Raw genomic sequence first — 26316 nt, forward strand, 5'->3', positions numbered from 1 at the left:
CCCCTTCACACAACACCAGTGGGGGGAAGACTAAGCCAGTTCTACAATTCTTGGGAGGAGATAACAACAGACACTTGGGTCTTAGCAATTATCCAACATGGTTATTGCATAGAATTTCTCCAACTCCCTCCAAACGTCCCACCGAAATCACACAAGATGTCCAAACAGCATATAGACCTTCTAGGACTAGAAGTTCAAGCATTACTGCAAAAAGACGCAATAGAATTAGTACCAAAAACACAAAAGAACACAGGAGTTTACTCACTGTACTTTCTAATACCGAAAAAGGACAAAAGTCTGAGACCAATATTGGATCTCAGAACACTAAACACCTACATCAAATCAGACCATTTTCACATGGTCACGTTACAAGACGTAATACCACTACTGAAACAGCAAGACTACATGACAATGTTAGATCTAAAAGACGCGTATTTCCATATACCGATACATCCCTCGCACAGGAAATACCTAAGGTTCGTATTCGAAGGAATACATTACCAATTCAAAGTGTTGCCATTCGGAATAACGACAGCACCAAGAGTCTTTACAAAATGTCTAGTAGTAGTAGCTGCACATATCAGGAGGCAGCAAATACACGTGTTCCCGTACCTAGACGATTGGTTAATCAAAACCGACTCGCTAACAAAGTGTTTACACCACACAGATTATGTTATACAAACCCTTTACAAACTGGGTTTCTCCATCAACTATGCAAAGTCACACCTTTTGCCGTGTCAAACACAGCAATACTTAGGAGCGACAATCAACACAACAAAAGGGATAGCCACTCCAAGTCCACAAAGGGTTCAAAATGTTCACAAGGTGATACAAGCTATGTATCCAACACAAAAGATACACGCAAAGATTTTCTTAAAACTCCTAGGCATGATGTCCTCATGCATAGCCATTGTCCCAAACGCAAGATTGCACATGCGGCCCTTACAACAGTGCCTAGCATCACAATGGTCACATGCACAGGGTCACCTTCTAGATCTGGTGTTGATAGACCACCAAACATACATCTCGCTTCTATGGTGGAACAGTACAAATTTAAACAAAGGGCGGCCTTTCCAAGACCCAGTGCCACAATACGTGATAACAACAGATGCTTCCATGACAGGGTGGGGAGCACACCTCAATCAACACAGCATCCAAGGACAATGGGACGTACATCAAAGAAAGTTTCATATAAATCACCTAGAATTGTTAGCAGTATTTCTAGCGTTGAAAGCATTCCAACCAATGATAACCCACCAATACATTCTTGTCAAAACAGACAACATGACGACAATGTATTATTTAAACAAACAGGGGGGAACACACTCGACACAGTTGTGTCTCCTCACACAAAAAATATGGCATTGGGCAATTCACAACCACATTCGCCTAATAGCACAGTTTATTCCAGGGATCCAGAACCAGCTAGCAGACAATCTCTCTCGGGATCACCAACAAGTCCACGAATGGGAAATTCACCCCCAAATCCTGAACACTTACTTCCAAATGTGGGGAACACCTCAAATAGATCTATTTGCAACAAAAGAAAACGCAAAATGCCAAAACTTCGCATCCAGGTACCCACACAGGCAATCTCAAGGCAATGCTCTATGGATGAATTGGTCAGGGATATTTGCATACACTTTTCCACCTCTCCCTCTCCTTCCATATCTAGTAAACAGATTGAGTCAAAACAAACTCAAACTCATTCTAATAGCACCAACATGGGCAAGACAACCTTGGTATACAACACTACTAGACCTGTCAGTAGTACCTCATGCCAAACTACCCAACAGGCCAGATCTGTTAACACAACACAAGCAACAAATCAGGCATCCAAACCCAGCATCGCTGAATCTAGCAATTTGGCTCCTGAAATCCTAGAATTTGGACACTTAAACCTCACACAGGAATGTATGGAGGTCATAAGACAAGCTAGAAGGCCATCCACTAGACACTGCTATGCAAGTAAATGGAAAAGATGTGTTTGCTACTGCCATAATAATCAAGTTCAACCATTGCATGCATCTCCAAAAGATGTTGTAGGGTATTTACTACATTTGCAAAAGTCAAATCTAGCTTTCTCTTCCATAAAGATACATCTCGCAGCAATATCTGCATACCTGCAAATTACTCATTCAACTTCCCTATTTAGAATACCTGTCATTAAAGCATTTATGGAAGGCCTAAAAAGAATTATACCACCAAGGACACCACCTGTTCCTTCATGGAACCTCAATATTGTCTTAACAAGACTCATGGGTACACCTTTCGAACCCATGCACTCTTGCGAAATGCAATATCTAACGTGGAAAGTTGCATTTCTCATTGCCATTACATCTCTAAGAAGAGTAAGTGAAATTCAGGCATTTACTATTCAAGAACCATTTATTCAAATACACAAAAATAAGGTAGTTCTAAGAACCAACCCAAAATTCTTACCAAAGGTCATCTCACCGTTCCACTTAAATCAAACAGTAGAATTGCCAGTGTTCTTTCCACAGCCAGACTCAATAGCTGAAAGAGCACTACATACATTAGACATCAAAAGAGCACTAATGTACTACATTGACAGAACAAAACTAATTAGGAAAACAAAACAACTATTTATTGCATTTCAAAAACCTCATACAGGAAATCCAATATCAAAACAAGGTATAGCTAGATGGATAGTTAGGTGCATCCAAACCTGCTATCTTAAAGCAAAGAGACAGCTGCCTATTACACCAAAGGCACACTCAACCAGAAAGAAAGGTGCTACCATGGCCTTTCTAGGAAATATTCCAATGAACGAAATATGTAAGGCAGCAACATGGTCTACGCCTCACACATTTACTAAGCACTACTGTGTAGACGTGCTATCTGCACAACAAGCCACAGTAGGTCAAGCTGTACTAAGAACTTTATTTCAAACTACTTCCACTCCTACAGGCTGAACCACCGCATTTGGGGAGATAACTGCTTACTAGTCTATGCACAGCATGTGTATCTGCAGCTACACATGCCACCGAACGGAAAATGGCACTTACCCAGTGTACATCTGTTCGTGGCATTAGTCGCTGCAGATTCACATGCGCCCACCCGCCTCCCCGGGAGCCTGTAGCCGTTTGGAAGTAATCTTCAACATTTGTACATTTGTAAATATATTACTTTAACCTTCATTTTGTACATACTTATTCATTCCATTGCATGGGCACTATTACTAACATACACAACTCCTACCTCACCCTCTGCGGGGAAAACAATCTAACATGGAGTCGACGCCCATGCGCAATGGAACCAAAGTAGGAGGAGTCCCTCGGTCTCGTGACTCGAAAAGACTTCTTTGAAGAAAAACAACTTGTAACACTCCGACCCAACACCAGACGGCGGACTATGCACAGCATGTGAATCTGCAGCGACTAATGCCACGAACAGATGTACACTGGGTAAGTGACATTTTCCATCACTTGCACATCACCAAGTAAAAGAGTTTTGATTTGTTTTGGTCCTATTAAAATCTTTGTTTCCATCACACTTCACAATAAAAATAAAAATGTGCTTCCGTTTTTTTTCCCCGAACTGTTGAATGTTGTCAGTTCACTTGCATTTGTTGTCATCCTAGAATCTTTTACTTTCACGTTCTATGTACCCCAGCAAGACTGTCACGTAATTTACTTTACTTTTCTTTCTCTGACTGCAAAGTGAGAGGAGTTTGTAAACACTGATCCCCCTGGTAAAAAAACACAAGCAGCAATGCATCTGAAGACATAGCCTGCCATTTGACCTTTGCAGCACAGCAAATGTGACAAGATAAATACAGAATTTAAAGTTGTCTTTATTGCTTAGACTTTCACAACCTACTGAAAATTGGCTTGCAGGCCACAGTTTGGGAAACGCTGCACCAAATTATATCCCTTTCTTTCTTGATTGGTATGGTAGTTCCCCTGCCCCTGAACCTTAACACCACAACTTTGTTGAACTGCACTTAATTTGAGGCACCACTTAGGAGTCCTCTCACTTGCCCTGCCATCCCTGAGTATTATCATGTGAACTTTCACAGATTACATTCCTATTGATTGTAAACCTGGAGATATCTTCAGCTTGAGATGATTATGCTCTAAGTTCATTACAGTTATCCACTCCGTCCTTGATTCAAGCATTCTCAGTTACCTTGAAGTGTCCTAGCAGCCTCGCTTTTTATATCACCCATTGTCACTGTTCTTCCCCTTCTATCGGCTCTCCTGCGTGCCGTAGAGTGGGTAAACATATCTCCTTGCCTTTCTCTTAGATGAGCAATTGCTTCTTTTCTTTCTTTAACCATTGTGTCTGATGTGGGACTGTACTGCTTTGTCTCATCCAGTAATTGCCCTCTGTCTTTCTTTTGGCGTTCTTGGTGGTTTGCTGTGCATTTGTTGCACCCAGTCTGTGATGACTACAATGTATTTTGCCTCTTTTGAGGATTGCATGGTATTGCTGATGTTTACAAAAGGAAATGGATGCACCCTGGTCAGGAGAGGTGTTCCCGTGACATAAGGGTTTGTTCTATGTTGTGTCACATTCAATTGCCATTAAATTTCGGTGCCAATTATAAGCGGGAATGACGTCTTTTTTAGTCTGTTATATCTTTTCCTTCTGCACTCCACAACACTCGACAAATCCTTACATTGTTCCTTCATAAGCGTTTTTCTAAGTGTTCAATCTTTACCTGCATTTTGTTCTTGTGTTGAAAGGATTTCTTGCTGAAGGCATTGCTGCTCATTGGACCCACTGTCTCTTTCGTGTTCAAGAAATAATACCCTCTCTCCCAAGTCATTTACCTATTTTTTTAATCTCTGAGATTTCCCTAGTCAGGTCAGTTCGAATGGCAGTGAGGTTTTCCCACAATTCCTTAAATAGCTTTTTCGTATACTGCTTTGTGTTGGGTTCTTCGTCGTCCCTGGATGGGTCATTAGCTGTGGAATCTACCCACCCTTCCTGCCATGATCCTCATTTGCATTTGTGTCAGCATTTTGGACATCATGTCCTTTATCATATTGTCTGACTGCCATTTGCCGTGGCCCTCTCATTTGTGCCTTTCACTATGCCTTGTGGGTGTCGCCTGCTCTTTTTCACAGATGTCTTTCTTGCTTGACTTATTTAATTTGGCAACATGTTTTTTGGCTGTCTGCAGCACTCTCTTCCTTGTTTCCTGTTCCCTTCACTTCAGGGCTTTAGTTCCATTGGACTCTTTTAAATCTGCTAAAACTGAGTCTTTGGTCACTTGGTCTGCAAATTAGGGACTTCTTTCTTTTTTGTGTTCCAACTACCCTCTGTTTTGCTTACCACCATTCTTACCAGTAGAGGTAGATTTCAGCCCTGACCTGCTTTCCTTTGTTTTACTGCTTCTTTTACCTCTTTCATGTTTCTGCTACTTTTAATTCCAGAAATGTGGCCAAATTGCGCTGCATCTCCCTTTTATTTTAGATGAGCCTTGTTGATGTCTTTGTGTTGGTGTCTGTGTGGGGCCCCCTCTGTCCTCTTCTTTGGGCACTTTCTGAGTCAGTAAGCCATCTGGGCCTGCTTTATGTTTTGCTTTTTACCACGGTTCCTCAGTTGGTCAGTGTACACCCTTTTCTTAAGGAGAGATTGAGGAATGGGAGCAGTTTCCACAACACCATCTTTTCGATGCTTTCTATATGTTCTAGATATTTACTCTATCTGGGCGAGTTTCCTTTCTTAAGCCAAGGCTGCCATCTTGGCTCCTTCGTGCAGCGCTTGTCTCCTCCACTCAGTGTGTCCTCCATCACGATTTTACTCAGGATCCAGGCAGATCTTATACGTTTCTGGATCCAGGGGTCCCATTGACGGTGCAAGTCTGCCTCAAGGGAGTTCTCCCACATAGTGCTGTAAAGTTGCCGGTTAGATCAAAGGAAAGTGGAGGTCCGTCTATTTAGCTCCCAATTTGCTAGCTTCTAAGTCTGTTTTAAATGAGGAATTAAAGAAAGCAAGGGTAGCTTAACAAGATAGGCTGCAGCTTGTGTAGGCTGTAGATTGACAGCCTTTTAAAGGGAGCTTGCTACAAACACTTGATTCTATTACAGTGTTAAAGGCCTATGCATAGAGTGGAGTGTTTGTTCCTTGTACTATTTGTGAATCACCACCACATCAGCACTTGACTTATTGGGAGTTGTTTGTTTTGTGGTTCTAAAGAAGTTGTTAAGTAGTGTCAACTTTAGGACCAAATCACCCTTGAAGAGTTTCTAGAATCAGCCAACAATCTTGACGACCTAGTACTTTGGTTAAGACCCTTTACCATCTAGAGAGTCTATCCCTATGTCAGAGGGGCATCTAGGGTTTCACTCTAGGTTTCTGTCACATTGGCTAGCTTGTGACCTCCTAGTTGTTGGTCATGCTAATTTCCAACTTAGTACAGAGTTGTATAGTAGTCTTTGAAGTTGTCACCTGTGCACATTTAACGGTGTGTCATTTCTCCCAGTTGAGCTTACGTTTTTAAATTACACTCCAGTGAATGTAGCTTTCAATTTTCAAGCCAGCAGTCCATGCAGTTTGTTGCCTTTGTCATAATATTTGTGACATAATGCAAGGAGGGTTGTTCTGGTTTACTGATCAACTGCTTATTAAGTTGGTCTCTGTTACACCCCTTCTTTCTTTGGTCTCTCCCCCAACACCTCATCGATGATTCCATTCTAAGCCACTTTGTTTTCTAGTTTCTCCTAAACCAGTGTGCTTTTCATGAGAGATGCTGATGAAATAAGTTTACCCTGTATGACAGCTTCCGTGGTGTCCATAATGTTGCACTTAAGACCTCTGGACTGCCGTTATGTTTAAGGTAGAATTTGATGGTGACCTGAATCTCCGCTGTGTACACAGCCTTTTCCAGAAAGTATCTGCTCAGTTTCCACCTAAGAGATTTAGGCACAGCCTACAAGGCCTTTCTTGTTACCACTGCTTGTGCATGATCAGATATAAAAATCTACCCTATACATGCTCCACCCGTTTCCCAAAGGGACTGGTGAAATCAAAATATAGTTCATTTTACAGTCTGATCTTTGGACATGAAATAAAAAACTAGTCACCCCCCCTTGTAGTTCCCCCAAGATATAAATCAAGCCCAAGGCCATCATTCAATCTCCAAATTATAGACCACCAGATATATCACGTAGTTGACTAATGACCACGTTAAAGTCTCCTAACAGGACTGTCTCCACCTCTGCAAATCTTGCCACTTTCTGCCATTGTATTTACACTGCTAGTTCGACTTTGCAATTTAAACCTATGGCAAAGCCACCACTTCCCTTAACAAAATGTAAGTCTCCCCTAATTAAGGCCTACAGAGCCCTATGGCAGGGAGCTGCATAATAGTAAGTATAGCATATATTTTATAAATATGTTTTAGCAGCAACACCTCTAAATTGTTGTTCTCCTGTGGAATAGTTAGTAGGCCCATTGGCTAGTGCAGAGTTACTGGCTGGCACCCTAGACAGGCCAACTTCTGAATGGAACTACCCAACTCAGGGGTGTGGAATTTATTAAATTATCTACTTGTCCATGGGACAGGCTGCTTAATAAATCTACTTGCCTGTAACAAAATTCACTTGTCTCTTTGGTGCCATGTAGTGTTGCGACAAATTGTAGCAGCAATCTATTTATATTAGGGCTCTCATAATAGCCTCCCTGATTATGCCAGGGCTCCTACTGTAGGAGAGTCTGAATACAAGAAAATCCCTTCTTTTGCCACCTTTCCTCAGATGTACCTACTCGGGCTGTAGGTAGCAACAAACCATAGTTCCAGGATTTGAATGCCCATTTAGGGGGTCATTCTGACCCCGGCGGTCCTTGACCGCCGGGGCCAGGGTCGGCGGGAGCACCGCCAACAGGCTGGCGGTGCCCCGCAGGGCATTCTGACCGCAGCGGTTTGGCCGCGGTCAGAACAGGAAAACCGGCGGTCTCCCGCCGGTTTTCTGCTGCCCTGCTGAATCCTCCATTGCGGCGCAGCTTGCTGCGCCGCCATGGGGATTCAGACACCCCATACCGCCATCCTGTTCCTGGCGGTTCGCCCGCCAGGAACAGGATGGCGGTAGGGGTGTCGTGGGGCCCCTGGGGGCCCCACAAAGTATTTCAGTGTCTGCTCAGCAGACACTGAAATACGCGACGGGTGCAACTGCACCCGTCGCACCTTCCCACTCCGCCGGCTCCATTCGGAGCTGGCTTCCTCGTGGGAAGGGGGTTTCCCGCTGGGCTGGCGGGTGTCATTCTGGCGGTCGCCCGCCAGCCCAGCGGGAAACACAGAATAACCGCAGCGGTCTCCTGACCGCAGTGCGGTATTCTGGAGGGGGGAACTCTGGCGGGCGGCCTCCGCCGCCCGCCAGAGTTAGAATGACCCCCTTAGTCTCTAAAAAACCTATGAACTTGAATGTTTTAGGTGTTTTGGCAGCTCTTCTCCAATCTTTTCCCATACTGAGAAAGCTTGGAAATGTATTCCTAACAGTTGGGAAAAAAGTAATTGGAAGGAACAGATTTTCACATGACCAAATCTACACATACATCTTTGCTTGAGCTAAAATGCAGTTCACAAATATTTTCAAGAATACCATTTCTTGGCTTACCTCTGTAAATTCTTGGTAAATCACGAGTCGTAAATCTGCACTAATGGAGGAATATATATATCATGGGTGCACTTTTGTGTCTTCCTTTAAGAATTGGGGCCCTAATTAGGTCTAGCATTAACCAAGACCTTTTCTTTTTATTAAAACTCTGTCTCCATCTGTCTATTGGCTGTCTTCACTTTGAGCAGGTCTGCTGGAATTTTGCAATTGTGCAAGTGCGGCGATTTTTGCATAATTATAGATTGCTGCATTTGCCACATAATCCATCATCTGCCTCATAATCTGCAGATTTTAACAAAAAACCAATCCCAAAAATGTTGTTTCTAGCTTAAACGGTTGAAAAGTTACTAAACATGCAGCAACACATGTTGCCATGTAGTGAAAGGCCTTTTGAAAACCTGGACTGGTCACCTTTTGTGTTGCTTAGTGCTGGGTTTTAAACTGTCACTAATGAGGTGCAACCAATAGAGTGTTAGAAAGTTTAAAAATGATGATATCATGAAATAATACTATAACAAATTCTGCTGCATTTTGCCACATAATTTGCCATTTGCTGCATAATGTACTTAGCCCTGCCACGTAATTTACCCCTTCCTTGCCGCATAATTCTAGTGGTCCTATGAGTGACAGCATTGTGCTTTTTCATAAGGAGCATATTGGCACACAAAGTAGTTATGTTAAATGCCCGGAACTACTGTGACAATGTGTGCTTTTTGAGACCAAAAACATTTATTGCAAAAGTCATGTCAAAACAAGACATACATCGACAGAACCTAAAAGCTGACTACCAAGGTCGGACCTACTGCCTTTTCCAATGCTTGTTTATTTTCATGTTTCCCATAATCATGTTGAAATTAATTACACTGATTTTTCCATTATGGACATATTTTTTTAGAAACACTAGCATGCATCAACACATTTTAGTAAATGTAACTTCAAAGAAATGATACCTAAAATTTCACAGTAGTTTACCAAAACATAGTTTCCTAGTTGCATTTTTATAATGAATGTTTTGATTTGGAAAGCAGAGAATCCTCAATATTGCCTTTAAGCTTCTGCAAATATTTGCATCTGATTAGAGAGTATTGTGGGAGCATTATACGTAGCCTCATATTGTTAAACTTTGCAAACGCGTAACATTTTAATACTGGAACTACTTTCAGTACTGCAGTCCGAGCTTATGGCATTTCCATAGCTCAATCACCCTAATTAAAAAAGGCTTTGCATTAATGAACCATAAATACAAGTTTGAACAGCATTATGATACAGACCCAGATGTTACCTTTACCATAGACAATGCCCTTCCCTAATCTGTAATGTGGTACTGTAAACTGGCAGACAAAAGGTTTGTGCTGCTGGGGGTCAAAATAACTATGAAAACTTGTTGCCCTTGACCCCAAACAATATGTTCTGGGCATCGGGCTATAGGAATTCCTCACCCTTGCTAACTGTGTACTGTAAGGTAGCAAATTAAATGTGGCATTGAACCTGACCTGATGCCTAGGTCGAGTTTAATGTCACCATTAAAGAACTGCAACTTTGAGAAAGTTGCCACTCCTTGACCGAGCCGGTAAAGTTGCCTCACATGGGCACTGCCCAATAGACAGGTTTCTGCCCATCTGGGGAGTTGTGTGAACGACTTCTAGAGTTAGGAACCATAGCAGCCTGCTGAAGGGTGAGGTGTTACCGCCCTTTCGTAGGAAGCCACCCAGCGTGTTAGCCCAAAAGATGAGCTTCAAAGGAAAAGCCACCTTTGCTGGGCAAATGACGATCAGAGCCCTGAAGGGGCTGCCCTTTGTTAGGGTGGACAAGCTAGAGACGGGGCCAAAGTAGTAGCCACAATTCTAAGGTGGGCTACCCTGCTCCTCACAGTCACATAGTGCATCCTGTGATTGCCAAATTCCACACATTGCGGGAAATTCATCACCAAGAGGAAGGAGACTTGGTAGCCCATTAGCTAGTGACCGTGTGGTCCCCTCAAGGCACTTTCCTGGGATAAATATGGCACTGAACTTCAGATCACACTGGAACAAGGACCGAGGTAGGACTGCCTGCTGACCCCTGGACCAAACAAAGAGAGGCTGCACTGTCTGTTGGACTACACCTGCTGCAACTTGGGCTACTGAAGTTGTGACTGTGCCAATGGCTCCTGACATGGGAAAACATTGCGCCCCAGACCAAAGCAGTGACTCCAAAGATAAGCTGGCTGAACCCTTCGAATCAAGTCTAGGGACAAAAGAGCTGAAGAAGCCCAAACCAGCAAGTTGGTAGCCACATCTGCAAACTTGATGCTGGCTGCCGCTGGGCGCCCCAAGAGCCCGATCCTAGATGACCAAAAGTTGCACCGGAGTCAATTGGACCCGGGAGTGCCGCCAGAGTACACATGGGTTGACCAGGAGGGACACTAGGCTCCACAAAAGAATTTCGCTCCAACCACCGTGACCCGGAGACCTTTAGTCCAGATAGAGCTGACCTTCTATCTCAAAGAGGACTTTGTGGGACCCCGACCTCTGTGGCCAACGTCCCCTAACATCACCTGTGGATGGTGGAACCAATTCAAAGGCACCTTTGTCGACCACACAGCAACCTGAGCATCTTTTCATCCTGCATTGCCAGCATCAGGACCAGTCCCTCAAAGTCTATGGTTGTATAAAGTTTGAAACTGGACTGGAAAATGCTCTGGTGGCCAGGTTACTGTCCAAATGTACCCCATGGGCCCCCAAGACCTTCAACCTTTCAGACTTGTTTGCCCAAGCCAGGGCGGAGTAGCCAAATTAACTTTCACAAACTTTTAAAAAGTTTCCTAACTTTTTGTGGACTAGTATTTGTTTTTGTTTGATTTTAAAAGTGATAAACTTTTTGAAAATTCATATCCCAGGAAATCTCTGGTGGATTTTGCTCATCTTGGACTCTAAAAAGTCATTAAGTTACCTATTTTTGTAAAGTGGTGTCATGTTTCTTTATTGTTGGCAGTCTTATTCCGTTGTTTGGTACTGTTACATGCTTTACACTCAGTTGCTTTGTGCAAGCCTTGCTACTCGAAAGCCATCGCTACCATTGGTTGAGCTTAAGGTTGTTCAAACGAGCCTGACTAGACCCAAGACCGTTTTTGTGAGTGTATTCCAGGTGAAGGCTTCACAGACATACCATATAATACACCCAAATCCTCACAATTGGTTTGGAGTATAGATGGCCACACAGGTCACAGTGACCTGGCCACTTGTACCATTATTCAAAGCTACCACCCTTCCTCAACTGCAAGTCAGTTAGGCAGTGTGACTTGGAATCCATTGTGGAGAAGAATAGCAACCCTGCATATTTTATTTCTAGCTATTGAGTAATTGTTGGTTGTAGATGCTAGACTTAAATCACCCAACATCTTTTCTTGGAGTATGTATCTCTTGCAATGCAACTCGCAGCTATGCATCTGTGACCTTTTGCAGGCACATTTTAAGCAGAACTATGAACCATCTAAATTCCAGTCATTCTTGCAGCTCTCTTTCATCCTATAAAGTAATTTGGTAATAATGGTTAATTTGCGAGCACCAAGAGGCAACTCTGCTGTTCTTTAATATTATAGGTAACAATAAAGGTGTGTACATCTAACTACAAATAATTGTTTAGAAAGACATGGCAGATCAGAGAATACATATTTTGTGGTGTGTTTTATTTCAAATATTAGAGCTCTTGAAATATGCTTGCGTGCCAGTTCCCTTCCCAGCTAATTGTTTACTTCATTTGCGGGGCAGAAGCTCTTCACATAGAGGATTCCAAGAGTACAAAGAGGTTCGTCTAAACACAAAAAAAAGAATAAACACAAAATAACAAAAACAATGAAAGAAAAGAAAAGCTTGTTTATATGAGTGAAAAAAATGAAGGCAAGCTGGCCTGGCCCTTGGCTTAGGATTCCACCTAATTATGGAGCATTGGCATTCACTTACAAGTTTCTATATAATTGCTGCCTATACAGCTCTGAAGAGCCCTTTTTCAGTAATAGAAAAATGTCTATGCACCTAACTTGCTTCCAATCCCTAGTATTTTTAAACTGATATTAAGAAAACCCCTTTGATTTTGGAAAGATATAAATCACCACTAACTCAAAAGTTAAATTTCACTACACAGAAGGACATTGGGTAGCTCCCTTATAGGTATTTAATCTACCATTTTCTCAGGGTCACATTTTCTTCTTTGTTTTTACAGGTTATGGTCTTCATATAGCTGTCATATTCTACCGCATTCTAGATAATTATTAATGACATAAGGTAGATTTCGAACTGTTGTAATCTATATTGCTCTCAGTCTTTATTCCCCAACATTTGCATTTGACCACCTGCTTTCTAATTTGGTGATTTTTAAATTTTCCAGAATTCCAATACATATACATGTTCAAAATTCCTTTTGTAATTAAGGTATATATTGTGAATTTGCAAGCTGAGAGGCTAACTCGATTTCTTTTATCCATATTGTCCAAGAACCCTCCACTTTTACTTCAAGCAAACAGTAAGTAGTGTGTCTACTTTATATCTCAGTGGTAGCAAACCTAACTGCAATCTGATTGCTGGCAAAGGAGTATTTTACTTAATACCAGAGCTATCTGCCACACTTTCGACCTATTACATTTAATTTGATTAATGAAAAACTGATTTGCATTATTGAGCTACATTTCATTTAAAAGCTGTGCCGCGATACGTGCATTGTAATGTGTTCTTGCCAAAGAAACAATTATTTTGCCTCAAAAACTGTAGTTCATTAGTCTCTGAAAATGCACACATTTTACTATCAAATACAAGCTTGTTTGGATAAACAGAGTAAATTTTCTCACACAAAACTTTCTCATTTTATGGAAAATGTAATTGTTGCTTTACATACCATTTTTCATATGTCACATTTGGTCCCCCAAGACCAGCATATCATATGCATCAAATACTCAAATGTACAAGTGCCTCACATGGGCAAATTCTACCTTCCATGTCTTGCCAGCACATGCCACTGCTAGCCAGAATTAAAAAAAATGGTGGAGAACATAATGATGAGGAAGCACAAAAAATGCCAGTGCCACCACCTTGTTAGGACCTGCTACCATACTGCTAATGATGATCATCACTATACAAGGTCTGGCCTCAGCTAGGCCAAGAATGGCCACCATCGCTAGTGTAACTATAATGCCAGGACAGAACAACATAATGGTAAGGATTGACGTAATTATGCCAGGAGTGGCCACCATTTTGCCAGGAATGCCCACCTTTGTTCTAGAGGGTGCCACGATTATCCCAAGGATGGTCAGCATATGCTGTGGATGACCACTGCTATGCAACGGAAAGGACAGGATTATGCAAAAAAAAGCTCAAACCGCTAAAGAAGGCTGATTGATGGACATCTATGTATTGGTGAAGCACCAGATAAACTAGTATTCACAGATGCCAGGGAGAAGTCACAGTGTGCAAGAATAGTCACCACACCCGTTACACTCACAAACGTGCCCAAACCAGGCCACCACATAAATGAACGAAGGCAAAAAAAACAAACAAACTAAAATGCACCCCTTTTCTCACACACTAAGACACACACACACACCCCCTTTACCTACATACTCATCAACACATGCACACACAAACACATGAACACAACCATTCCACACACCCCTTACTAACTCGCCTAAAAAACGCCTCCTTTTATTGGAGGTCTTCTCTACACCTTTGTAAAAACACATTTTGACAAGTGTAGGAAAAAAAGTAACATTTTTATTTTGGCCTTGTGCAAATTATCTCCCGATGTTCTGTGGCATGCCTGTGCCTGTAGTGATGTTTGTGTAGGTGAATTGACTGCATTTGGAAGAGCAGTTAATACAATATGTCAGTTTTACATGTTATCCAAAAAATGTATGCAAATTAGTAAAAGTAAGTACATAAAAAAATTACGAAGCAGAATTTAAACATGCAGTAAGTTATTCAGATTTCAATTACCCCTGATGAGTTGCCCCTTATTGTTTTTATAAAAACAGCTATCGGCATTGCTGCACTACCAAAAAGCTGTTTAGTGCTGGTATATGCTTTCACATGTTTATGGATAGTATGTCTTCATTTTGACCATGAACAAGAAAGAGGCAAGAGAGCACGTTTATAGATCTTTCTTTACATTTTCGTCTTGTAGTTAAGTCATTGCACTTTTGGTTTTGTCTCCTTTATTGTGTACATCACATTTATTCATGTTTGGTGTTAAATATTGTTTTTTATTTGTGGCATCAGACCAAGTCTCTGCTGTAGCTCCATAACAGCTGAACCCTTTCTAACTACATTCCATCTTCCTGTATTTCTTCCCCAACATCTGACCCAAGCAGGTATTGTCTCTTATTGGAAGCACTGACCATCTGAACTGCTTCATTAGGATAAAGCCATTCATATGGAAGCATATGGACGACTTGTGATCTCTTAGGGCAAGGCACGAGAATTCTCACTTGTTTGTAGAAAGATGGAATAATATGGGTGTCCAAAAAGAGGTACTTATGTGAGTTATCTGCCTCAAGACTTCGATTTTCCTCATTAGTAAGCTCCAGTTGGATAAATCACTCCTTGTAAATTAGACGATTTTCAACCTTTCACATATGTACCAAAGCTTGTGTCACTGCTAATTGTATGTTCGAGATGAGGTTACCTCTTGGAGTATGGTGGACAAGTAAACTTTGTTGGAAAACCTAGTATAAACTATTGAATATTTTGGGAATTGCAGTGATCAGGAACATTTATTTTTACCAATAACAATTTAAGTATGTAGTTTCCTAATAAAAAGTGAAATTATACATTCTAACAAAAAGTGTCCTGTTTTAAATTTGAAAGTAACACATTTCCAAGCATATGTTTTTTCAGCCTCACCTGTTATATTCATGTGATTTGAAAAGGCTTGGGCGGGAATGGCAAAGTTTATGTGGAGCAGAAATTTGTTCTGAAAGATTAGCAGTCTAACTTCAGACCTTCTTGTGGCACAGAAGCAGCACCGGTAAATAGTAGAGTAGACCTTCTCAAACTTGACCCTCCTCAACCTCTCGACTATCTTTAATATCCTCGAACACACCGCCCTGCTGAGCTGGGGGAATGAGCAGGAGGGTTTAGGATTATCAGGGGTGGCTATTGGATGGAGCAGATTATTTCTTCATTCGTCTTAATTGATGGAAACAGCATATCATGATAGAATCCTCGATTTCTTTTTCCTATGAGGTTCCACTCACAGTTCCCTCATTGCTACTTTTTAATATTTACATAGTAACCCTAGATCAGATCTTTCCAAAAAAAAATTGAAAACGTCATTTACTTTTCTAAATAAAACATACATATCAGCAATCTCAGGAATTAGAAGCAATGGTCATTTGAAGTCACAAGTTCTAAACCACAGTGCACAGCTATACAATAGACAAAGAGAAACTGGTATGCCAATGCAGCCACCTTGTCAAGGCTAACACCTTTCACAAGTAGAAAGAAAGAGAGCAGCTGATGGTACAACACACCCAATAAAATGAGCATTGGCCAAGTCAATAGGTCTTGCCTATGCAGGAGCTATTGACTCTGCAATGTGTTTTAGCCATGTTGTACACCTGCATGGATGTTAGAAGAGAGTGGTGTGGAGTATTTTAAAGTGGTGTCAAGTGGCATAGAGTGCTGTGGAGTGGTGTACAGTGGAGTGCTGAGTGGTGTCAAGTGCTGTGGAGGGAGTATAGTGGAGTAGAGTAGAAGGGTGTAGAGTAGAGTGTTGTAGAGTGGAGTAAAGTGGCATGGAAGGAGTTGTGTAACATGGAGTAGATTGTTGTGGAGTGGCATAGAGTGGAGTTGAGTGTCATAGAATAGATTGTTGTGGAGTGTCGTGCAGGGAGTAGAGTGGCATAGAATGAAGGAGAGTAGAGTAAAGTGTTGTGGGCTGCCATAAGGTGTTGTGGAGTGGCGTAAAGTGGAATGAAGTGGGTAAGCAGGAGTTGCATAGAATGTTCTGGAGTAGAGTATAGTGAAGTGCAGTGGCAAGGGGTGTCATGAAGGGGCATATAGTGAAGTAGTGTGTCATAGAGTACGGAGTAGTAAAGTGGTGTGGAGTGGCGTAGAGGGAATTGGGTGGAATAAAATGATATTGGAGTATAGTGGAGTGTTGTACAGTGTCGTAGTGTAGAGTAGAGGGGCATAGAGTGGAGTGGCTGTCATAAAGTAGAGTGGAATCCAGTGTCATGGAGTGTCATAGAGTGGTGTGACGGGGAATTGCATGTCATGGAGTGGAGTGTCTTAGAGTGGTGTGAAATGCCGTAGAGTGGAGTGTCGTAGAATGGAGTGGGGTGTCTTAAAATGGAGTGGCGAGGCTTAGAATGTCATTGAATGGGGTGTTGTAGAGTGAAGTGGCGTAGTGTGGTGTATGCATGGTGTGGTAGAACAGTGCTTCTACAGACAACACATTTTCAGTTGATATGACCATTACATTTGCACAGACATACAGTTTTACTGATAAAAGTATACAGTTCACAAATGATAATGTATGGAAATGCCCTCACCTAGTGTATTGATTTCTTTTGATCATATTAAAATATTTGTTTCCACCACACTTTAGAATTACACTGTGCTTTCTTATTTCTGATACACTTTTAAAATATCTTAACAGTTTAATCTGATAGAGACTTTTAGTTGCAGATTCCTTACCTTAGAATTTCCCCAGGCGTCAGACTGGATCTTGAGATTTTTCTTTGAGCAATACCCTTGCACGTCGGTAGGTAGTGTCGGTCGACTCCACAGGCGTCGTTGGCATCGTAATCGCCGTGATGACAACCGGAGTAGTACATAGATGCCGCCTTTGTGCAGTGACGTCAGTTTGTTTCTTTCCGCGCCACGTCTTGATCCCGAGAGAGCGACCCTAGCCTCTCTTTGACTGAATTTGACCGTTTTGTCGACTTTTGTAGTGAGATATTTGGTGTGTTGAGGATGTCCCCGAAGACCGGTTTCAAGCCATGCGAGGACTATCACCGGATGATGTCGGTGACTGATCCGTATCAGGTTTGTTTGTGATGTCTCGACCACGACCCGGTGTCGTGCTCAGAGTGCTGGGCCATGCACCCGAAGGCCTTGAGGGAGCGGTCCCTCAAACTCATGGCAGCCTGCCAATCGAGTCCGCGTAAGTCCCGGTCTCGATTGAGAGGAAGATCTCGAGACTGTTTGCGGAGCCATTACCACTCGTCGTCTTCAAAATCTTCAGGTGCAGGTAAGAAAAAGAAGTCGTCGAAGAGGTCCCATCACTCTCTGACTTTGCTGCTTCACTCGGCTGACGTGACGCAGGAGGAGCGTCGATGCTCAAGGCCTCTGTCTTCAGAGTCTGCGTCCGCTCTGCGCTTCCCCTAGTTTCCAGGAGCCGGAGTGACCCTTCGCCCAACTGAAAGAGTTCTGTGAGCCAGTGCACCTCATATTTGGGCTGATCAACCCCGATACGGCGCCTTCGGGCCCAAGGGGTTCAGTTGAGGGGCCTTTGGGTTCCACGCCAGCGGCTTCGGCTTCGGCCACCGAGGACCCCTCCGGATCCGCACCGGTGCCGGTTGCACTATTGAGACCTTCCCCGGCGCCGGGTCGATTGTCAGTGCTTCCGATGTCGGTAGTCCACACTATCGACGTCGACCCAATCCTTATCCCCAACAACTTGGAGTCGGAGCAGCGTCAGCCGACGCTGTCTTTGTCTTCGATGGAGCCTATTCACCACAGGTCGGATTCGGACCCTTTTTCCCATGAGTACGAGTTTGGGGAAGGATTGAAGGGATCCCTGGACCCTTATGAATACCAGGATGACCCATCTTTGGACTGGCCACAGGAAATGGATGACGCTAGTGGTCTGGATACTTCTCCAGACGCTGGCAGGCTCTCTCCTCCTACCGTGGCTACGGCGGAGGGAGCAACTTATGGTATGGTGATCAGTAGGGCAGCTGAGGTCCTCGGCCTTGAGCTTCCTACTTTGGAGGTCAAGTCCAATCTCTTGACGGAGGTGCTTCAGCTAGGGCCTTCCACATCCGAACCACTTTTGCCGTTTAATGAAGCCCTCACCTATGTCCGTTTGGGTACTTGGTCCAAACCCAACACATGGCCTCCTGTGAATAGGACTATTGCACACCGCCATCGGCCCGCTCCGAATGGCACTAAGGGCCATATGTACGAAAGCTTTTTCCCCATAGACACAGAATGGGTAAAATCCTTTCGTACACCTGGCCCTAAATTCCTGTCCCAACACCCCACGCCTGAGAATCTTGTCATCCAGGCTTCCTCTTTCTCAGACGCATTCCCTTCTGCACCCCTGGATAGAGAATCAAAAAGGCTCGAACAATTTGGTAAGAAGTTGTTGTCTTCCTCCAGTCTTGCACTACGGTCTGTGAATACCGCATGCTTTTTGGGCCGCTATACCCACTCTTTATGGGATACATTTGCGCAAGTCCTGCTGCAGATACCGGAGGAGACCCGTGCTATCGTCTCCCAAGCTGTTAACAATGGGAGAAATGCAGCGAAGTTCACAATCTGTTGTCGGCTGGACACAACCGACTCTCTGGGCAGATCGGTTGCTACGACGGTGGCCTTGAGACGCCACACCTGGTTGCGTACTTGTGGTTTTTCTGGGGATGTCCTAGAGTCCCTCATGGACATGCCCTTTGATGGCTCTCGTCTCTTTGGAGACAAAGCGGACTCCACCTTGGAGAGATTCAAGGATTCCCAGGCTACAGCTCGGTCCCTTGGTCTTTCCTCTGCCCCTTGCCCCCCGCAGTCTACTTTTCACCCCTTTCGTGGCCACCCATGCTGTCCAGCCACTGCACGACCGGGGACGCGGAATCCCACGTGGGTGTGGGACAGGGAAACAAAGTCTGCCCAGTCCACCTCTGCCCATGCTGCAGACTCAAACCCTCCTAGTCCGTCCCCTCACTCCCATCCAGTTGGCGGCAGGATTCGCTATCACCTGCCCCACTGGGAATCCAACACTACGTATAGGTGGGTTTTGAAGATCGTTTGAAACTCCCTCCCTTTTGAATCTGCTCCACCAGCCATGCCTCCATCACTCAGTCACCTCCCAGAGGATCATTTGGTGCATCTCCCCAGGAAGTCGCAGCTCTCTTGGCCAAGTGAGCTATAGAGAAGGTCCCTGTGCCCGAAATAGGTTGTGGTTGTTATTCCCGCTACTTTCTGGGGCCGAAAAAGGACAAGGGCTTACATCCTATCCTAGACCTTCGGGACCTAAACTACTTCCTCAAGAAGGAGAAATTCAAAATGCTCACCCTGGCCCAGGTTCTGTCTACCTTGGACACAGGAGACTGGATGGTAGCATTGGACTTGCAGGACACTTATTTCCACATCCCCATCCTGCCTGCCCACAGACGTTAACTACAAATCGTGGTAGGTCACAAGCACTTTCAGTTTACCGTGCTCCCCTTCGGCCTTACCAGCGCCCCTCGGTGTTCCCGAAAGTGAAGGCGGTGGTTGCAGCTCATCTGCGCAGGTTAGTGGTATCAATCTTCCCCTAACGCGACGACTGGCTGTTGAAGGTGGATTTGCCCCAGAAAGACGTCTCCCACCTTCAGACTACGGTAAACCTCCTGCACATGCTGGGGTTCAATATAAACATGCCGAAGTCACACCTGACTCCCTCTCAGACGCGCCCCTTCATCAGAGCTGTTCTGGACACAGTGCAGTTTCGGGCTTATCCTCCGGAAAAGCGAGTCCAAGATATTCAGGCTATGATTCTGAGCTTTCAGCCTTTGGTGAGACTGACTCTGAGGCTGCTGGGCCTCATGGCCTCCTGCATCGTGCTAGTGACACATGCCGGATGGCATATGCGGGCTCTGCAGTGGGACCTGAAGTTCCAGTGGGCGCAGCATTGGGGGAATCTCTCCGACATGGTGCAGATCTCAGAGGGGACTGAGAAAGACCTGCTGCGGTGGCTTTCCAATCCGCATTGGTTCCACAGCAGATTCCTCTCCCTTCCCAAGCCAGATCTATCTATATTGACAGATGCTTCACTTCTGGGTTAGGGTGGTCACATGGGAGAGGCGGAGATCAGAGGCCTCTGGTCTCTGGCGGAGTCTGGGCTCCATATCAATCTTCTGGAGTTCCGGGCGATCAGGCTTGCGTTGAAAGCATTTCTTCCCTCCCTCAAAGGGAAAGTAGTGCAGGTGTTCACGGACAATACTACCGCCATGTGGTACTGCAACAAACAGGGCAGAGTAGGGTCCTGGACCCTTTGTCAGGAGGCACTACGCCTCTGGACACGGCTGGAACATCAGGGCATTACCCTGGTGGTTCAACGTCTGGCAGGTTCTCTCAATGCCAGAGTGGACTAACTCAGCCGTTGATGCACAGCCGATCACGAATGGCATCTCCATCCGGACGTGCGCAAGGTCTCTTTCAGCAGTGGGGAGAGCATTGGTTAGATCTGTTCGTCTCCGCACAGAACGTGCAGTGTCAGCTGTTTTACGTGTTGGAGTTTCCAAGGCGGCACTTGCTCGGAGACTCTTTTCTTCTCGAGTGGAACTCCGGCCTCCTTTCCACCAATACCACTTCTGCCCAGAGTTCTCAAAAAGATCAGGACCGACGTGCCCAAGTCATCTTGGTGGCTCCGGACTGGGCACGGAGAGTCTGGTATCCAGAGCTATTGAGCATGTCCATCGATCCTCCACTCAGACTGCCTCTTCGGGCAGATCTTCTGTCGCAGCAACAGGGGGCAGTTCTTCACCTGAACCTGTCCAACTTCCGCCTTCATGTGTGGAGATTGAGCGACAACAGTTGACGACTTTTGATCTTCCACCTGAAGTCTGCGATATTATCTTGCCAGCCAGGCGTCCCTCAACCAAATTGTATACGCATGTCGTTGGAATAAATTTGTGGCATGGTGTACCACCAAATCTGTTGATCCCCTCTCTGCCCCTCTAGCCAAGATTCTTCTGTTCATTCTTTCTTTGGACCAGCAGGGCTCTGCTTTGGGCACCCTTAAAGGGTATTTATCTGCCTTTTCGGCCTTCCTTAAGTTACCTTATCAGCCCTCGCTTTTTAAACCTCCTATTGTGAGTAGATTCCAAAAAGGCCTCACCCATTTATTTCCTCCTACTCCTTTTTATCATGTCTCAGTGGAACCTCAGTCTTGTCCTTACTTATTTAATGTGTACTCCCTTTTAGCCAATGCGCAATTGTCCCTTCCGGGCTCCTCTCCTTCAAAACTGTCTTTCTTGCTGCCATCACCTCTGCTTCAAGCCCTTTCGTCCAACCCTCCATACTTGTCCGTGCACCCTGACAAAGTGGTGTTGCGCTCTAAGACTTCCTTCCTTCCATAGGTGGTTAAGCCTTTTCATGTAGGCCAGTCCATCACCCTGCCTACTTTCTACGCTCCCCCACATCCTTCTCATGAGGAGGAGAGACTCCACCGTCTGGACCCAAAAGAGCATTGGCGTTCTATCTTAATTGTACTGAAGATTTCCGGGTGGACGATCAACTCTTTGTCGGATATGTGGGCGGGAAAAAAGGGAAGGCAGTGCAAAAACGTATGATGGGTGGTACTTTGCATACAAATGTGCTGCGCTTTGGCCAAGAAGCAACCCCTTGAGGGCTTGCGTGCTCATTCCACCAGAGCAACTGCTGCTTCCACTGCGTTAGCACGTGGAGTTCCTGTCCTAGATATCTGCCAGGCAGCTACGTGACGTCCCTGCACACATTTGCTAAACACTTCTGCCTGGACAGTCAGGTCCGTCGGGACAGCTACTCTGGTCGTTCGGTCCTGCAGGTTTCCTACGATGATCTTGGTGCGCAGCCCACCACTGAGGATGGCATTGCTTGGGTATCTGTAACTAGAAGTCTCTATCAGATGAAAAAGTTACTTACCTTTCCAGTTGCAGATTCCTTACCGACCCACCCATCCTCCCCGCTTGCGAACTGATTTCTAGGGACAGGGATTCCCCCTTCAGGTCCTTAGCTCTGGCGCACCAATCTCAGTGTTCTTAACGGCTCTGCGCTTTGGCATGGAAAGTTGTTAAAAGAAACTGACATGTCTGCACGAAGGCGGAGTCTATGTACTACTCCCGTCGTCATCACTGCGACTACGACACCCACGGAGTTGACCGACACCACCTACTGACGCGCAAGGGTATTGATTGAAGAATAATCTCCGGATCTATTCTAACGCCTGGGAAAAGTCTAAGGTAAGGAATCTGCAACTAGAATGTCTCTACCAGATATTTCATTACCAAAGGTAAGTAACTTTTACTTTAGTGACATTTAAATTCTGTTGCTTGCTAGGAAAAAAGCCTTTCCTTTCACAGTAATATTTTCACATAAATCCTGTCACTTTGAAGTCAGAGGGAGACAAAAGTAAACACCAAGCTCCCTCGAAGACAGAGCCTGACATTTGACCTCAGTCTTTGAATGTACAGCAAATGTGACAAGATAAGATCAAGATTTAAAGGCCTGTTCACAGAAAGCGAGCACTGTGGAGGAATACAGTAAAAAGCTATGCTCCAAGGGAGGGGCGAACTCAAGCTGGACAGCCTAAAACAAATAAAGCCAGCCTGTAGAAAGCAAGCAAATCTGATTTACAAACCACAAAGCCAATAGTAAGCAATGGGTGGGATGTATTCCCAGGGACGTTTTCTGATTGCCTTTAAGATATTGTTAGCTACCATGCAATATACTCCCCCAAAAAAAATCCATGTTCTTCCTCTACACACCTGATCAAACAACACCCATTGAAGAGACTTAAACGTTGCTGAAGATTCCTTGGTGTTCTAAGTCCAAAACCGAGTCAGAGTCTGGGCTCCAGTATCTGATCGGAAACAGATAACTGTCAGTTGAGGAAACTCATGAAAACTGAGTTTTCAATCAGCCTTTCAACTACACCCCAATGTCCTCATGGGAGAGAGGGAAGAATGGCTGGTGTAGTTTCACCCCACATATCTGGCAAGACTCTAGCTCTCATGAACTTAGAACACCTTGTTATTTTCTTTGTTCATTTCAGCACCCTCAAGTGGCCCAGTTGCAATACAGTACTTTATGAAACCAACAATATATAAATAAATAATATATAAATACAAGGAATATAAAGTGAGCAGGTCAGGTGAGGGACACAACAAGATATGCTTTGACCTGATACTAAATTTCTGGTTGATGAAAAATACTCCACAAATGATGTTAGAAAAGTGGAAATTCAGATCAGGACACTTTCGTATTCTTAACATAATTTAACAGGAGTTGCATGTTGAGCACTTTGATTTGCAAAATGCTCTAGTTTATCATATGTGTATGTTAATCTGTTCACTTATGTTTTCAGTATGAAGAGCTGGAGCAGTCCCTACAGGATGCCAGTCTTTCGAAAGAGTCGTGTGAAACGAGTTGCCTTGAGGTATGCTCACCAGAAATAACTGCTTTTGTCTTAATTTTACTGATATATTTGTATGACAGATGCCTTATCTATGACTCTAGTATTAATGTAGTTTCCCTGTCAAGTAATGTGACTAGTCTCGAAACTAGTTTCTGCTAGCTTGTAACACTGGGGACGCCTTTAAGCTATTCAATCATTTTATTTTCCCTTGACTTGGGCACAATGTTCTGTATGAAAATTGTTGAGTAAAACAATTGTTTTATATTTCAGTAATATGACAAGATGTTGGGTGTTGTGTTTAGTAACTTGCACAATTATGAGTATGCTTTCTCTTTTTTTCTGTTTGTGGGGGGAGGGGTTTTTGAAAAAAATCAGGTATCCTTAGAGGATGACATTGATGGAGATTCTGTTGTCCCCAAGTTGATGTTGTATGGGAAGAGTTACTACTCCACCATTGGGTATCGTGCCATTGCATGAGTTCATGCCTTTTCCTTACTTCTGTCCACTCCTTGAGGTGTCCTCCTGCCTCAGAATCTCCAACAAAGGGAAGCCACAAACACAAGTCTTTCCTGTTAGGGGCTTGGGCTAGAACTCCTGCTTCACTGCGACCTGTGTAGTTAGATCCTTTCATGTGCCTCACCCAACACTCTGCATTGCCAGTCACGATAATCACACAAGACCTAGACCACAAAACATTCAGTTAATATCATGACATTACACATGCCCAACCTCCTACACATCCCTCTAACTGCTACACACCCTGAAACTAACAGGCACATACTCCATCTCATACTCATCTGCTGTACATCATGCTTTAGACCTCATAACGTATCACAGTTTTGATGCACTCTTCATCACAGAAACGTGGCTGACCACCACATCCTCCCACAACTTAAATGGCCTTCGTCCCAAAGGCTACTGCTGTCAGCATGTGAGCAGGGCTCATAAAGATGGAGGAAGCTCACCATCATCATTCATAAGTCTTCCTAGTATACACCATATGCAAGAAGGCAACACTTCTGTTGAACTCCTATCATGCCAATTTCTGCTCTCTCCAACTCTGATGCATTTCACCTCATCTACTGGCTTCCTGGGCAGAACAAGATCTTCCTTGATGAATTCTCATACCGCTTTATGACCTTATATGTTCGTCACACCCACACCACTATCCTCAGTAACTTCAGCCTCTCTGAAAGCTGACTCATGAAAAATACAAGAGACTACCCTCAACCTCATTGATACACTCAGCTTTGCACAGTGTGCTACCCAGTCAATACATTTCAAAGGCCACATGCTGGACTGCGTTTTCTCGACATTACCACACATCTAGTGCAAGGTTCCCCTTTTCCTAGACTGTATTTACCTCGCCATCATCCCTTGCCCAGATTCAAAATTACACATAAAGGTCAACCCCCAAAAGATAATAGCAAACCTTCAAAGACGTCTCCAAGGACATCCTAAAGATCAAACTCCTCTCTTGCACTGCCACCTACAGGTCTGATGTCATCACTCTTCTTTGCACTTCTGGAAAATGATTTGAATACTTATGCTTCAACTAAAAGCCTCACCACCCTGGTATTCTGAAGACCTTGCTGACAACAAACAGGACACTGCAGACAGAAAAAGAAAATGGAATAAAAACAGAACGCTGACAACCTAATTCTACTTAAGTACCTTCTTATTACTATGCCAATACCATTAATGATACTGCCAGTGCCAAACAGTACACTCTTCAAAACAATCTAGCAATGTGTCAACCCACCCCATCAACTACTTTTTCTCTGAAAAAACACAGAAACTCGACAGGGCATTGACAAAACCAAACTGATTTCTCCTCTGACAAGCACTCCTTCCCACTGCATCTCACAGTGGTTATCCTTCAACTTGCAGAACATCCACTCCATAGGTGGCCTACCACAATTGTTAAAAGTCCTTGAAAACATTAATACTCTTCAGAATTTCATGGAATGAGAATAAGGCCTACAGTGTAATGAGGCTGGGCTTAAGACATACTGTGTGACTGAAAGAGTTTTGGTGGCATTATGTCCATACTGCTCCTGTTGGACCTGTCAGCCACATTTGACATGGTGGATACTACCTGTTTCAAACTGGGCACAGTGATTTATTTGTCAAATAATGTGCTGGACTGGTTTAGAATGTTTCTGCCATACTACTCTCAGCAGATCCAGTTAGGAAACAACTTTTCCAAAGCAGCAGGGGTTGACTGTGTGGTGTCCCAAGTTTCATGCTATCTCCATTATTTTTTTTTTAACATCTTCATTAAATCACTGTTCTCCATCATAACAGCAAGAAGCTTTAGTTTTACCCCATAGGCTTTTGATCCACAGATTTATCCTTGCATGAACGGATTAACATTTTA

At 44.0% G+C, this 26316-nt stretch overlaps 1 protein-coding gene across 5 annotated transcripts in view; it reads left to right on the forward strand.

Annotated features, from left to right (window-relative positions):
* MIA2 (MIA SH3 domain ER export factor 2) overlaps window positions 1-26316 on the forward strand; it is a 551575-nt gene that overhangs the window by 250248 nt on the left and 275011 nt on the right. For all 5 annotated transcript variants that reach the window (XM_069208615.1, XM_069208616.1, XM_069208617.1 and 2 more), the window contains one exon: window positions 23886-23957. In XM_069208615.1, coding sequence (XP_069064716.1) covers window positions 23886-23957 — 72 coding nt within the window. The remainder of the gene's footprint in view (window positions 1-23885; window positions 23958-26316) is intronic.

This window comes from Pleurodeles waltl, chromosome 9 (genome assembly GCF_031143425.1).
Source record: "Pleurodeles waltl isolate 20211129_DDA chromosome 9, aPleWal1.hap1.20221129, whole genome shotgun sequence".
Taxonomy (NCBI): domain Eukaryota; kingdom Metazoa; phylum Chordata; class Amphibia; order Caudata; family Salamandridae; genus Pleurodeles; species Pleurodeles waltl.